At 44.1% G+C, this 13,951-nt stretch overlaps 1 protein-coding gene across 9 annotated transcripts in view; it reads left to right on the top strand.

Moving 5' to 3' along the window:
- Window positions 1-12,319, top strand: part of ABLIM2 (actin binding LIM protein family member 2) — a 196,031-nt gene extending 183,712 nt beyond the window's left edge. For all 9 annotated transcript variants that reach the window (XM_044295879.1, XM_044295878.1, XM_044295880.1 and 6 more), the window contains one exon: window positions 11,547-12,319. In XM_044295879.1, the coding sequence (XP_044151814.1) occupies window positions 11,547-11,660 (114 nt within the window). In that variant the 3' untranslated portion in view covers window positions 11,661-12,319. The remainder of the gene's footprint in view (window positions 1-11,546) is intronic.
- The last annotated feature ends 1,632 nt before the right edge of the window (window positions 12,320-13,951 follow it).

Raw genomic sequence — 13,951 nt, forward strand, 5'->3', positions numbered from 1 at the left:
TCAGATTAAAGTTATTTCTGTGACCATTGTGACTTTTTCTTTCATTGACCAAAGGGTACCAACAATTTTGTCCACGTCTGTAGATTGTTATTCTTCCGTTTTTCTTTACATGCGTGAAACATGTATGCAATCCGGATACGATGTGCATGGAAAAAACGCACACACTGAATGCAATCTCAGACAAAACCAATAGAATCTGCGCGCAAAACCATCAGTTTTTCCCTGAACAGATCCTGACACGATCCGTATCGTTTGTGTGAAAGACGCCTTAAAGGGTCAGACAATGGGGCCAATATCGTATACCCGCACCTATCTCGTAAAGGCAGCCAGCAAAGTGAAGGAGAGCGCACAGCGCCTGCACGGCCGCCCTTCATTAATTTCTTTGGGGCCGCCAAAAATTGTGCTGGCACAGCTATTTTCGTCTGCCCCCATAGAAGTGAATGGAAGTGGTGCGGTGCGCTCCCATTCATTTCTATGGAGATTCTGAAAATAGCCGAGCGTGCCGCTCATTTTTTTTGTCGGCGGGCTAATAGGAATGCTTGGTGGCCGGACCCGGCACTGCCGGCCACCACATTGCAGGCTGTGTTTTAGGCTGCGTTTTTACGAGATAAGTGCGTGCCCCAGAGGTGGGACCCGCACCTATCAGACAGTGGGGGCATATCCTAGAGATATGCCCCCATTGTCTTAGACGGGAATACCCCTTTAAGGGGCTGTTCCGTCTTGTCAATCCCCTTTTTATATATGTCTCTGCTGGTGACATGCTGCGGCTGTGACAGTCGCACAAAAATCCAACTTGGATGGATTTTTTGCACCAGTCATGTTGCATGTCACAGTGCAACACCATTGGCTATCATTGCCTTACTGTGCATAGAGAAGTTGCTGCTGATTACAAGCAGCTTTCCTTGCACTCGAAACGCATTCACAAGCCAATCGTAGTTTTCCCGCTACGGGCGCATAGTGCGGGATAATCAGTAGAAGGATTAATTGAAACAGCAAATTCTCTTTAAAACCAACCACCCATGTGTTTAACTGTGAGGCGGGGCTGGATGGCCATCTTGGCTGCAACACCCGTTATGCAACCAAGGATTGCTGTGGCCATAGAACTGAATAGGGTCACAGCTCGACCCGCAAGATGTCGCGACCTTGACTACAGAATGACAAAGAATCCAACAGCGTTGGAATTATTTTTTGGGTGATTCTGGGGTTGCAGTGGTGGCAGCTGGCGAGTCGTGCTACGTCTCCATTCACTTTAAGGGTTGCAGTGCTACACAACGTCGCGCCACAGGTGTTACGTCCAAGATGGCCACGTTACTGAATTGAAAGGCCCATATTTATGCCCACAAGAATGTGAAAAGCCCTGTTTTCTCCTTTGTCCTCCCCATCATATATCCAACGTGCCAAGCAGCCGCTGCGCATTTTGAACATCACTCACCAAAGGACCTTGTTTGTTCAGATTGGTACTTCTCCCCTTAAACACTTCAATGTGTTCCTCTCCTGATTACTCAGCAAGTGATTTTGCTTTTGCTGTCTCATTTCGTTTTTTAAGCCAGGATTATAAAAAAAAAACGATATCTCACCAGTAATGTGAGAAAACTTTGGACATCTGGAATTCGTGAATGGATATGTCTCATTATCCGATAACAGCGGGGGCCTGTTGACAGCTGCCGTGCACTTAGGTTAAAAGTGCTCCTTTAATCGGAATTTATGTTTGGGGACATTTGGTTTGTTTTGGACAGATAAGAGACCCCTTGGCTCCTCTTCTTAATAAGACGTGAAGCTACTTACCAATCCTGATGTTTATTCAGCGTTGCTCTTGATCTACTCGTCTTAGAGCAGGTGTGGCCTTGGCGTACCGCTCAGAAGAGATCAAAGGCTCGCGGATGTCCTGGAGTTCAGGAGGGACAAATACTAAATACGCCAACCATGTGTGAGGGGAACGTTAATGCAGGGTATTTCTGTGAGGCGCGTCGTAATGCTGAACACCTGAATCAATATACAGTCCAAAGATGGACTATAAAGGGGTTTCTAAAAGTAACCCTGGAAAGCTGAGACCTTCAATCTGAGCTGCTGCCTATAATATAATACACCTGTGGAAGCCTTAGGCCACCATCTGTGAAATATCTCTGGATGACAAGGTGTATGTACCATAGAGAGAGACCATGGGGGCCTGGGAGTAGGGCCGTGTTGCAAAATGGGTAGTTATCCACGGCCCATATTCCCTAGTATTACCCTAGAGGATGGGGCTCTGAAAAACATAACTGGACTTATTATTGAACCCTTTTACTACCTAGACCACTGGAGAATGTGAAATGAACCCCTTCATTGCCTTAGACCACCAGGGAGATTACAACTAAAAATGTCCTAATCTCCTAGACCAAGAATTGATTTTGAAATTATAACAGATTTTAAATATGACTAGCGGGGGGTCCCTATTTTGCCTTCCTGCCCAGGGCCCAATTTTCTATAAATCCAACTCTGCCTTGTATAACAGAGGCCCGTTCTTGTTCCTATCCCTTTTGCTATTAGGTGTTGAGAACTTGCTCTACAAAGTACCTGCAGTGTTAGCGAATGGTGGTGGAGAATTGGAGAATTCGGTCTAAGGGTTATGGAAATGGGGTGCAAAGGTTAATCCCTGAGGAGCCACTTCTTCTTGTTTGTATACCCTTGCTGGATGGCTATGCAGGGTAAGGTGACTCCAGACAGTAAATTCAAGGGTTAAGTAATAAAGTCAAAGAACTAACTTCCAGATGAAGAAGCCACAAACAATACAGAACCTTAGACTGAAAATGGAAGAGCCTCCAAGCAAAATCACACATTGGCAAAATATGTTTTACAACCACATCTGACAAGGTAGCCTTTCATCCATGTGTTCAGTACCTACTTTGTCCACAGTGCTCTCCCAGGGCCAGCTGTTCTGGGTCCCTCGCGGTGCTCCAAATCTTCAATGCCACCAACCAGCTGGCGTAGGTTAGCTGGTTCCCCTCACCGGAGTTAAGAAGGGATGTGCAGTGGCCGGGTTTGGGGAGGCCCCAACATTACACTGGGCGTCCCGGACACTGTCGAGGTGTGACCACTTGTTGCTTCTCTCCGGACGGGAATGTAAGGAGTGGTGTACCCCAATGGGAATTAGGTCCAGAAAGTCAGGGTCTGCAGTAAACCAGTGTGATTCTTTACTGTGGGAATTCAGGTAAATACAATACAGGCAAAGCATAGGGCTGGCTTCTTAGTCTCCTCCCTGGCAGAAGAAAGGTTTGATGCTTAGGAAAGGCCTGAGCTAGATGCCCCTCTCTCTCTCAAAAGGCTGGTATCCTGGTCCAAGGCTGGTGATCCAGGGTCTGTGGCAGAGTATCCCTGTCTCAGCGTCTTCTTCTGGTCACTCAGTAGTCTGGCAGAGTCTCCTCTTCTAAGCACTGAGTCCTAACTGCAGAACACTAGGGGCTCTGATTGCTCTCCTTATATACAGTTTCTGGCTGAACTACAACCTTCTAGTGGGAGGGGTGGAGTGGAGAAACTCAGCACAAACAAATACAATGTTACAACTCCCATCTCTCATAGACTTGCATTAGACCTTCAATGATACTCAATGGCAATGAGATTTTCCCAGACATGAGGCAGTTTTTCCAGACAAAAGCAGGTTTTTAGACATAATAACGGAGCTAAACCAGACATCCAAAAGGTCAGTCTGTCTGGTTTTGGTAATAAACAAGTCTGTTTTTACCTCCAAAATATGCTCTTCTTTAAACCCTATGGTAGCTCTGGAAAATTACCAGCTTCTCATTAGTACCTAGAAAATCCCAAAAGTCTCTGTGTTCATTAACCCTTTCCACAGTGCCATGCAAACACAATGCAAATTAACGGGATATACACTCACCTAAAGACTTATTAGGAACACCTGTTCTATTTCTCATTAATGCGATTATCTAGTCAACCAATCACATGGCAGTTGCTTCAATGCATGTAGGGTTGTGGTCCTGGTCAAGACAATCTCCTGAACTCCAAACTGAATGTCAGAATGGGAAAGAAAGGTGGGCTACAACAGCAGAAGACCCCACTGGATACCACTCATCTCTACTACAAATAGGAAAAAGAGGCTACAATTTGCACGAGCTCACCAAAATTGGACTGTTGAAGACTGGAAAAATGTTGCCTGGTCTGATGAGTCTCGATTTCTGTTGAGACATTCAAATGGTCCGAATTTGGCGTAAACAGAATGAGAACATGTATCCATCATGCCTTGTTACTACTGTGCAGGCTGCTGGTGGTGGTGTAATCGTGTGGGGGATGTTTTCTGGGCACACTTTAGGCCCCTTAGTGCCAATTGGCCATCGTTTAAATTCCACGGGCTACCTGAGCATTGTTTCTGACCATGTCCATCCCTTCATGACCACCATGTACCCATCCTCTGATGGCTACTTCCAGCAGGATAATGCACCGTGTCACAAAGCTCGAATCATTTCAAATGGGTTTCTTGAACATGACAATGAGTTCACTGTACTAAAATGGCCCCCACAGTCACCAGATCTCAACCCAATAGACCATCTTTGGGATGTGGTGGAACGGGAGCTTCGTGCCCTGGATGTGCATCCCTCAAATCTCCATCAACTGCAAGATGCTATCCTATCAATATGGGCCAACATTTCTAAAGAATGCTATCAGCACCTTGTTGAATCAATGCCATGTAGAATTAAGGCAGTTCTGAAGGCAAAAGGGGGTCCAACACCGTATTAGTATGGTGTTCCTAATAATTCTTTAGGTGAGTGTATATATATATGACTATTTTTTATTTTTATTTAATGACTTTGCATAGGGGAAATAGGGGCAAATGTCCAAACTTCAATGTACCCCTGCTCCAGGGCACTACACTTACCATTCACTAGGCCACTCCGCCCCCCTCTGTTTGGACATAAACTTGGTTTCTGTAGCTCCTTTTGGGTGGGATGGTATCCCTATCTAACAACTTCCCTGCTACGCTTATCACTCCATCTCAAAGTGATCGCTCTGCTAACAGTTCGTGGTCACTGGGGGTCCCCCTCTTCTCTGTTGCCAACCCCAGCATGTACTTGGAGAACAACCGCCATCTCGCTTTACAATGTTATAAAAACACATTCATCTCCCCAACCCTGTCAGTCCACAAAAGAGGTTCCAACATTTTGACCTCACTAACACAAGGTAGACCATAATGCTAAACTTTTAGGTGGGTGCTGCCTCCATCTTAAAGGCATTATAGCGCCAGTGCTCTCTAATACAGGGGAGCCCAACTTGTAGCCTGTAACCATAGACATGCTAACTTGTGGCTGGTACTTATGGGAGTGACTGGGATTCATTGGAAATGGTGTTTGACTTTAATGAAGGGACTGTAGTGGGCACTAATGAGGGGGGCTGTGGCAGGCAGTGATTGGAAGCAGTATGGCTACTAAGGGAGACTGGGGCTTTGCAGGACCTGATAGGATGGTGTCTGACAACTGAAAATATTGTGCACCTGCTCTAAGCTTTTGGGTATCACTGAAAGTAAAAGGCAGCTACGGTATATGGAAAGAGTTATAGTTATTCAATAAAATGTATCTGTATAGCGCCACCTGCTCTTTGTTCTTTTCCTTATTTCTCTGTCCACCTTGCTGAGGTGGTCACACATGCTCAGTTCCACCTTTCAGCTGCCATAAGCTGTATCTACTATTAGAAGCTGTGACATTTACAGGGAGAGAGCTGCAGCAGAAAGGACATGTCCCCTGAGCTGTGATAGGGAGAGGGATACAGCAGAAAGGAGATGTCCCCTATGCTGTAATAGGTAGAGAGCTGCAGCAGAAAGGAAACTCCCCTCAAGCTATCATAGGGAGAGGGCTACAGCAGAAAGGACATGTCCCCTATGCTGTAATAGGGAGAGGGATGCAGCAGAAATGACACGCACATCCTGAGCTGTAATAGGTAGAGAGCTGCAGCAGAAGGGAAACTCCCCCCAAGCTATCATAGGGAGAGGGCTACAGCAGAAAGGACAGGTTCCCTGTGCTGTGATAGGGAGAGGGTTAGAGCAGAAAGGACACACCTCTGAGCTGTGATAGGGAGAGGGTTAGAGCAGAAAGGACACACCTCTGAGCTGTGATGGAGAGAGGACTACAGCAGAAAGGACACACACCCTGAGAAAGGACACGCAGAGAACTTGGAGCAATGAATGTGGAGATCTCTGGATCCATGTGAGGTACAGGGCTGGTTCTAGCTTTGTTAGAAAGAGGTTGTCATGTAAGAGTCACCTTTTGTTACAATATAAAAGTTTTTTTTTGAAAAGGAGGTCTTAAAACTGGTATCTGCCTTGATACACGGCCAAGACGCTCTCCTCGGTCTTTGACTTTCATCCCTCTAAACGGTGAGCCTTGCAGTTCTGGTGATACCCTGGAGAGGGCAATGTTACCATTACCTCAGCCCTAATTACTTTACTGATTACATCCCGTTCTTCAGAATTGACCTAAGCTCTCCTCATTTTTGCAGAATGCAAGGAATATTTGCCAAAGTTTTGTTTTAAAGGAAATACAGACCATACGATGTGGTTACTTTCACAAGTATGATCTCACCGCAGCAGCATTCCCCACATATTAATACGTTTTACATGTTGAGTGAGTTTTCCATACAGTACTTGTTCTGGGTCAGATTGCCAGTTATGAGCGTCCAAAACCCACCCACACATTTACTGGACACAAAATCCACAATTGAGCCCCTGTCATTATTGTTGTGTGTCCTGAGTGATGATCGGCCATCCTCTATGTTGTCTGTATAGTCTGTATGGTTGAGGAGGATTAATGGAATGACTCCAGACTGACTGATTCTGATAATAACCCTATAGTGGCATGCACTCAGTTTATATGTTCAGCTGTCACCTGCCATATCTTCTGTCTGAAGCTATGGCAGTTACTGGGAAAGAGCTGCAGCAGAAAGGACGTGCCCCCTGCAAAAGGACACGTCTCCTGAGCTGTCAGCCTGAAATAAATTTAGTAGGACAATTGGAGCAATGAATGGGGAGAACTCTGGATCCATGTTTTGTACACGGCGGTTTCTAGCTTTGTTAGAAAGGTATTGTCATGTACTGTATGCATAGGCGTTGCTACAGGGGGGTCAAGGGGGGGGGCATCATGTCATTAAACCGTCACCATGTCTGCGCTGAGACCCCAGCTGTTACACACAGCCAGGGATCTCAGCTAACCGGCCCGGGACCAATGAGGGCGGTCCCTGCCCAGCGATTGCTCTGATTAGCCAATCAGACTAGCCAATCAGACGATCTTAATGCCGGCTGACAGGTTCTGATCCCCGCAGTCACCAGAACCTTCTAAAATTTATATATAATATCTCTCCCTCTGCAGCCTTCAATGTACCCCCTCCTCATTTTATGGATGGCCAAGCGGGCAGACGGGCGTGCGAACTACCACGCGCGATATCCCCGCTTCCCCCATTTTCAGCATGGCCGAGCGGTTTCGCAGAGTGTCAGTATACAGATGACACTCTGCTTGAAATGGCCGACGTCAGTGCTGGCACCGATGTCAGACGTTTATCCCCTTCCATGCCGCGGTCCATAGGGACCGCTGTATGGAAGAGGTTAACAGGCAGGGAGCTCCCTCCCTCTCCCATCGGGCGCTGCTGTGCCATTGCACCCACCCGATACTTGACGGGATCACAGAGGGAGGGGGCTCCCTCCCTCATTTGCCGCTGCTCTGTTGTGGCAGCGTCCGATGGTTACCATGGCAACTGGAAGCCTTCACAGGCTTCCGGCTTGCCATGGTATAGCTAAGCCGGGTCAGGCTAGTGTAAAATCACAATACACTACAGTACACTATATAGTGTACTGTAGGGTATTATATAGGCCTCAGACCCACTGGATCTTCTAGAACCAAGTGGGTCTGGGTCAAAAAAATGTTTAAAAAAAAGTGAAAATAAAAAAAAATGTATTTCTTCTTATAGCCGCACATTTATCACTGATTAAAAATTAAAAAAAATTAAATACACTACACATGTTTGAAATCACCGCGTCCATAACGACCTGATCTCTGAAAGGGTCATGTTACTTTCCCTGCATGGTGAACGCCATAAAAAAAAAAAGAAAAAACTATGATAAAATGTAAACTTTGCCCACCTCACTTCCCAAAAAGGTAATAAAAGTGATCAAAAAAGTTGTATGTACGCCAAAATGATACCAATCTAACTGTCACCTTATCCCGCAAAAATGAGCCCCTACATGAGACAATCACCCAAAAATAAAAATAAATATGGCTCTCAGACTATGGAGACACTAAAACATGTTTTGTCTTTTCTAAAATGCTTTTATTGTGTTAAAGTTAAAAAATAAAAAAAAAGTATACATATTAGGTATTTCGGCATCCGTAAGTACCTGCTCTATAAAAATATCACATGACCTAACCCCTCAGGTGAACACCGTAAACAAAAATTAAATAAAAACGGTTTAAATAAAGCCATTTTTTGTCACCTTACATCACAAAAAGTGAAATACCAAGCGATCAAAAAGGCGTATGCCCCCCAAAATAGTACCAATCAAACCGCCATCTCATCCTGCAAAAAATGAGATCCTACCTAAGACAATCGGTCAAAAAATTAAAAGGCTATTACTCTCAGACAATGGAGACACTAAAATATGATTTTTTTTTTTTGCTTCAAAACTGCTATTATTGTGCTAAAGTGAAATAAATAAAAAAAGTTGACATATTAGGTATCACCGCGTCCATAAGAACCTGCTCTATAAAAATATCACATGACTTAACCCATAAAAAACACCATTAAAAAAACTGCCAAAAAAGCAATTTTTTGTCACCTTACATCATAAAAAGTGTAATACCAAGCGATCAAAAAGTCATATGCACCCTAAAATAGTACCAATAAAACCGTCATCTCATACCCCAAAAAATGTATTAGGTTAGTACAATAAAAAGGTATCCCTGCATACTGCAATACTCTCGTATTTTGTAATCTTTTTTATATACTTATTTTGTTTTTCTCAGCAGTATGATTAAGTGATGAAAATTATTAGTGCCCCCCCCCCCCAGTTTTGACTGTGGTATCTTATGTGCCCCCCCCCCCCATATAATGTTCCTAGAGTCGCCACTGACTGTCTGATTTTCAATCATAGCATAACCCCATGACAAGAAATGTTTAATTGACCTTTTTTACTGGTTTTTGGAACATAACGTGCCGTGATGTGATATCACTCTCCATCTGTAATAAATTACCTGCTCCCGACTCCCATCATAATGTTTCACTGACATGCAGAAAGTTACACGTCAGGAGCCACCAGAGGGCGCTCACTTGTAACTAATTGCTCTTGCACTGATCACTGTGATCAGTGTAGGGAAGAGAATGTGATAGAGATCTACATGAAACGGTTGCAGCTGTCTTTTGACAGTTGTATCTTTCTGTATAATCAGTAGTAGTGCAGTGTGAGCGCTACCGCTGATCAAGCTGAGAGGCACTGTGATTATGTCCTCCCCGGGTGAAACAGAGTGCAGAATGGGAGTAGTAGTAGTGGCTATAGCTGAAATAATCATTGTGTATCAGTGGCAATCCTCACACTGGCCCTCCCTAAGGCCTTTCTTTCTCCCCTCGGGATACACCCTAATGTTAGGGCTCCTGCCTGGTGGTAGTTGGGGTGCCCTTGGTGTTGTGGATTTGGTGCGGGTGCAACTCAGGAGATGTAGATGTAGTGAGCGGCGTATTATGCTGGAGTCAGTAACCTGGCCAGTTATACAGTATAAACATCTCTCTTTACTAAAGTGCAGAATGGGAGTTGTAGTACATCCAACAATATCAAACACAGTTCCAAACAATTCTCAGTGTAATTCTTCCCAGATAGCAATGTATGGATATAGGCCAGGATGGGAGTTGTACTGTTCCATCCCTCTGTTTCCAAACTTTCTCTGCAGAGTCTAAGGCTGACAATATGGTTCTTGCAATGTTGGCTGTAATACCCAGCTGAGGAGTACAGGATTAAAGGGTTTGTCCCAGGAAAAATATTCTACAGTTTTCAAACCAACACCTGGATCTGAATACTTTTGTAATTGCATGTGATTATAAATGTAGCACAGCCATTGAGTTATTCAATAAATTGTATCTGTATAGCACCACCTGCTGTTTGTTTTTTTCTTATTTCTTTGACCTGCTCACTGAGAAGGCCGCACATACTCAGTTTCACTGCCTCCTGAGCTGTGATAGGGATAGCTGAGACACGCCCTCTGAGCGGTGATAGGGAGTGCATGGACACGCCTCCTAAGCTGTGATAGGCAGAGCTAAGACACGCCCCCTTAGCTGCAGCAGAAAAGACACTCCCCTGAGCTGCCAGCTTGATATAATTCTAGCAGAGCAATGAATGGGGAGCTCTCTGGATCCATGTGAGGTACAGGGCTGGTTCTAGCTTTGTTAGAAAGAGGTTGTCAGTTAATATATATTGTCTGGTTTTCATGTTTTACATTAGTCATGGGATACCCCCTTATAAGATCTGGTGGGCCAGACTGTGTTCAAGAGTGAAAGGTGTTTTAGCAATGTCCCTCTCACTGTCTCTATCAGACTTCAACAGCTAACCCTTAGTGACTGACTCCAGTGCTAGGCAATGCAGATTCTGGACCTACTTGGTTCTTTCCTTTCTCATTTCCTGGAGTACTTTGTAATAGAGATGACTTTCACTAAGTAGTTATCTCAGGGAAGGTGATTCTCTGAAGCTCAGGCCTAGTGCTCTGAGGAGTGAGCACATGTAGCTCCCTCTCACTTCCTCAGCTAACTCTAGACTGCATTAAGGATGGGCCCAAGTCTTCCCATGGGGGCAGAGTTAAGATCATTAACCCATACTAATCCATACAAATCCATTCTGGTGCATCACAATACATAGCACTACATAACAAGAACAGTTTCCAAGTACTCTATTTGGGGGAACCTTAGACAGTTGCCTTTCTTAACTACTCATTATATGGCTCTGGTAGCTTACATACTAACATAGTTTGTAAGGCTAAAAAAAGACATCTGTCTGTCCAGTTCAACCTGGACATAATTACTGTTTAGTGTTTGAATGAATAAATGAATAAAGAAAATTAATTAAATAAAAAAACAGACCATTTGGTAATTGCCAGAGAGCTGTGACTCTGTTTAAAGATGTCTTGAAAGAGTTTTGTCCTCTACTGAACAATACCTATTTGTTAGATCCAACGACAATAAGCTGGACAAAACTTATCCTGGTGCTGAGATCCCTACTGATCAGCTGTCATCTGTGGAGGAACCTGGCAGCTAGCATTCAATTTCCCTGCAGCTCCCCCACTGGAGAGATGAAGCGTTACACATTTTTTTATTTTAATAAATGGGCTGTCCGTTTAATGTGTGAACATTGTGGGTCCTCCAGAGTGATGGTCACTGTTTGAAGCTACTCACTTCTTCGACTAACTGAATATGGGAATTTAAGAATGTGTTTTGTACATGAAAGAACACCTTAAAGAATATTGAATTTCACTAGATATAGGTGGTTCCTAACAAGACTTTTCCATTGTTTCTTCTCTTTCATGACCACCATGAAGAGGCACCTGTCAACAGAGGAATTCCAACATGTCTTTGAGATGACCATCGAGGAATTTGATCGCTTGGCGTTGTGGAAGAGGAACGACCTAAAGAAGAAGGCACTGCTTTTCTAGCTTACACCACCTGCTTTACAGAACTGCCATCTGTAGCGTTATCAGCTTCTTCACACTCTTCTCCTCGAAGAGCGTGGCAAGACTGTTCCATGGGTCCAGCCAGTACTCTCATCATCTTCTAACATGCCAATGTCTGCCAGTGTTGCTTTATTTACAATATTTCTAGCTGCCCTGGAACACAGTAACGCCGACCCCTGTAGGTCAGAAGTACAACAGTATGTATAGCCCATGTTTCCTAAATCCTCATCAAAATCAAGTGTTGCAAAGGCCAAAGACTCGCATGTAAGCCATGATTGTATTCATTTCTACGTGGTTATTATGGAGATGAAAGCTTGACTAACCTAAATTTTTCGTATGCCTGTGCTTGCTACACCCATGTATCCACTAAGACTGGCATATTACATTATTATCTAATAACCAAGTTTCTTATAGAAGCTATCTCAGGCATCTTTGTAGCCATAATTGGTTATTTTATAGGCTATATGGCTTGGAACTCTGCTCAGTTATATCATTGTGACTTCTCATATGCTCACAGACAGTAAAATATCCAGATCTAAGTAAATCAATCGCTTCGGTCACCATACATCTATTGCTAGGGGCATATCCTAGCGATAGGGAATACCCTAGAGATGGGAATACCCCTTTAATTTTAGCAAATAGCAAAATAGCTCATAGCTAGAGTAGATTTTAGACTGGAGTATGAAACACTATTCTAAGTAAATCTATACTATATGTCTATCAGTTGAAGCCTGTGTAGGGATTAGGCTTAATAAAGGTAAGACCACACTGTCATCGTGGGGAGCTGAGGATGCGGCAATGCTGTGTTCGTGTACCTTGTGGCTATTAAGGCTTCATCTGCCTCTTAGTTGCCTCTTATTTGATAAAGACTGCACTGTAAAGCTGGTTTACAATGTTAATGGCCTTGAGGTATTAAAGGTGCCATTAACAATGCAGACTGACTATACAGTGCGTTCTTCATTAGTTAAATAAGAGGCAGCTGCGACCTAGTTGGCTGCACAATACTCCTCCACAGCACGGCCCGTCCCAAACGCCCTACGACCGCACCGTATGGGGAAGAATGGCAACAGGCATCTTAAAGAGTGGAGTTTACTTCTCTAGGGTCATGTACTAACCGTCTACATCAGTTTTCTGGCGTACAAAAGTCGCAAATTTTGGTGCAAGTTCCGGTTTGCAACACAATTTGCAACTTTTTAACTTTTTCCGAAACCCATGCCACTTTTCCAAAAAGTTGCGAGAGATGTAGAGTTGCGCTGGGGTAGATTTCTGCTCTGGCACATGAAGAGCAGAACTTGCAACAAATTTATTAAAAAGGGTGTGAAACGCCGGTCTTAGTAAATGACCCCCAAAGTGTACTCATGGCCTACACACAGTGGATATTTTCTCCAATACTGATTAATCTAGGTAGTCACCAAATAGACATTTCGGTGAGGCTCGAGGCACATAGATGTACATCTAATATTGCTTATAACAACCCCAGAAAGTTTCTCAGGGGGTGCTGGTTGTCCTTGTAGAGATCTAGCTTGTGTTGGGAGTCTTATATGCAATGCTTCATGGGGAAAAAAAGTATGCAAATTAGCTCTCGTCCAGAAGGAAGAAAACTGTAACTCTAGTGCCACCTATGAGTAGCTACTCTGTGTGAAAGTCTGACCCATTAAAAGGTCTTGAAACATGACTATGGATATCAGTCGAAGCTGAGACACTTATCTGTAGGCCGCTGTTTTGCTGTTTCTTGCTTCTCGTCAATACTGAGCAGGATACTGGTTGGCCAGGTGAGATGCCTTTGATGTATCTTTCAGGAGGTACTAGTTCTCCTGGCAGAGATCCAGCTGTTGTAGGGAGTCATATAGGCAATGCTCCATAGAGAGAAACTATGCAAATTGGCAGAGACAGTGGTGCTATTTTTGGCCATAGATGAGCTGTAATTTATCTCCCTGTCCTATCGCTATCGGTGAACCTTAAGTGACATACTCCAGATCAGTGTTACTCAACTCGAGTCCTGAAGGATCCCAAAAGCTCATTTGTTTCAGAATTTCCTTCATATTGCATAGGTGATGTAGTCATTGGCATCGGGATTTGCCAAAGATGTTTATGGAATATCATTGTTGAGAAACTTGAGGACTGGAGTTGAGAAACATTCATCTAGATCTTCCCTCAGTATATGACTGGTGAGTACATCCTCCACACAACCCTCGTCTTGCCCGATTGTCCGATTACGCCTAGTTGGGTCAGAACGGAGACCGATTTCTGGCTTCTCCACGTGTGACTGTGTC

This window comes from Bufo gargarizans, chromosome 1 (assembly GCF_014858855.1).
Source record: "Bufo gargarizans isolate SCDJY-AF-19 chromosome 1, ASM1485885v1, whole genome shotgun sequence".
NCBI classification, from domain to species: Eukaryota; Metazoa; Chordata; class Amphibia; order Anura; family Bufonidae; genus Bufo; species Bufo gargarizans.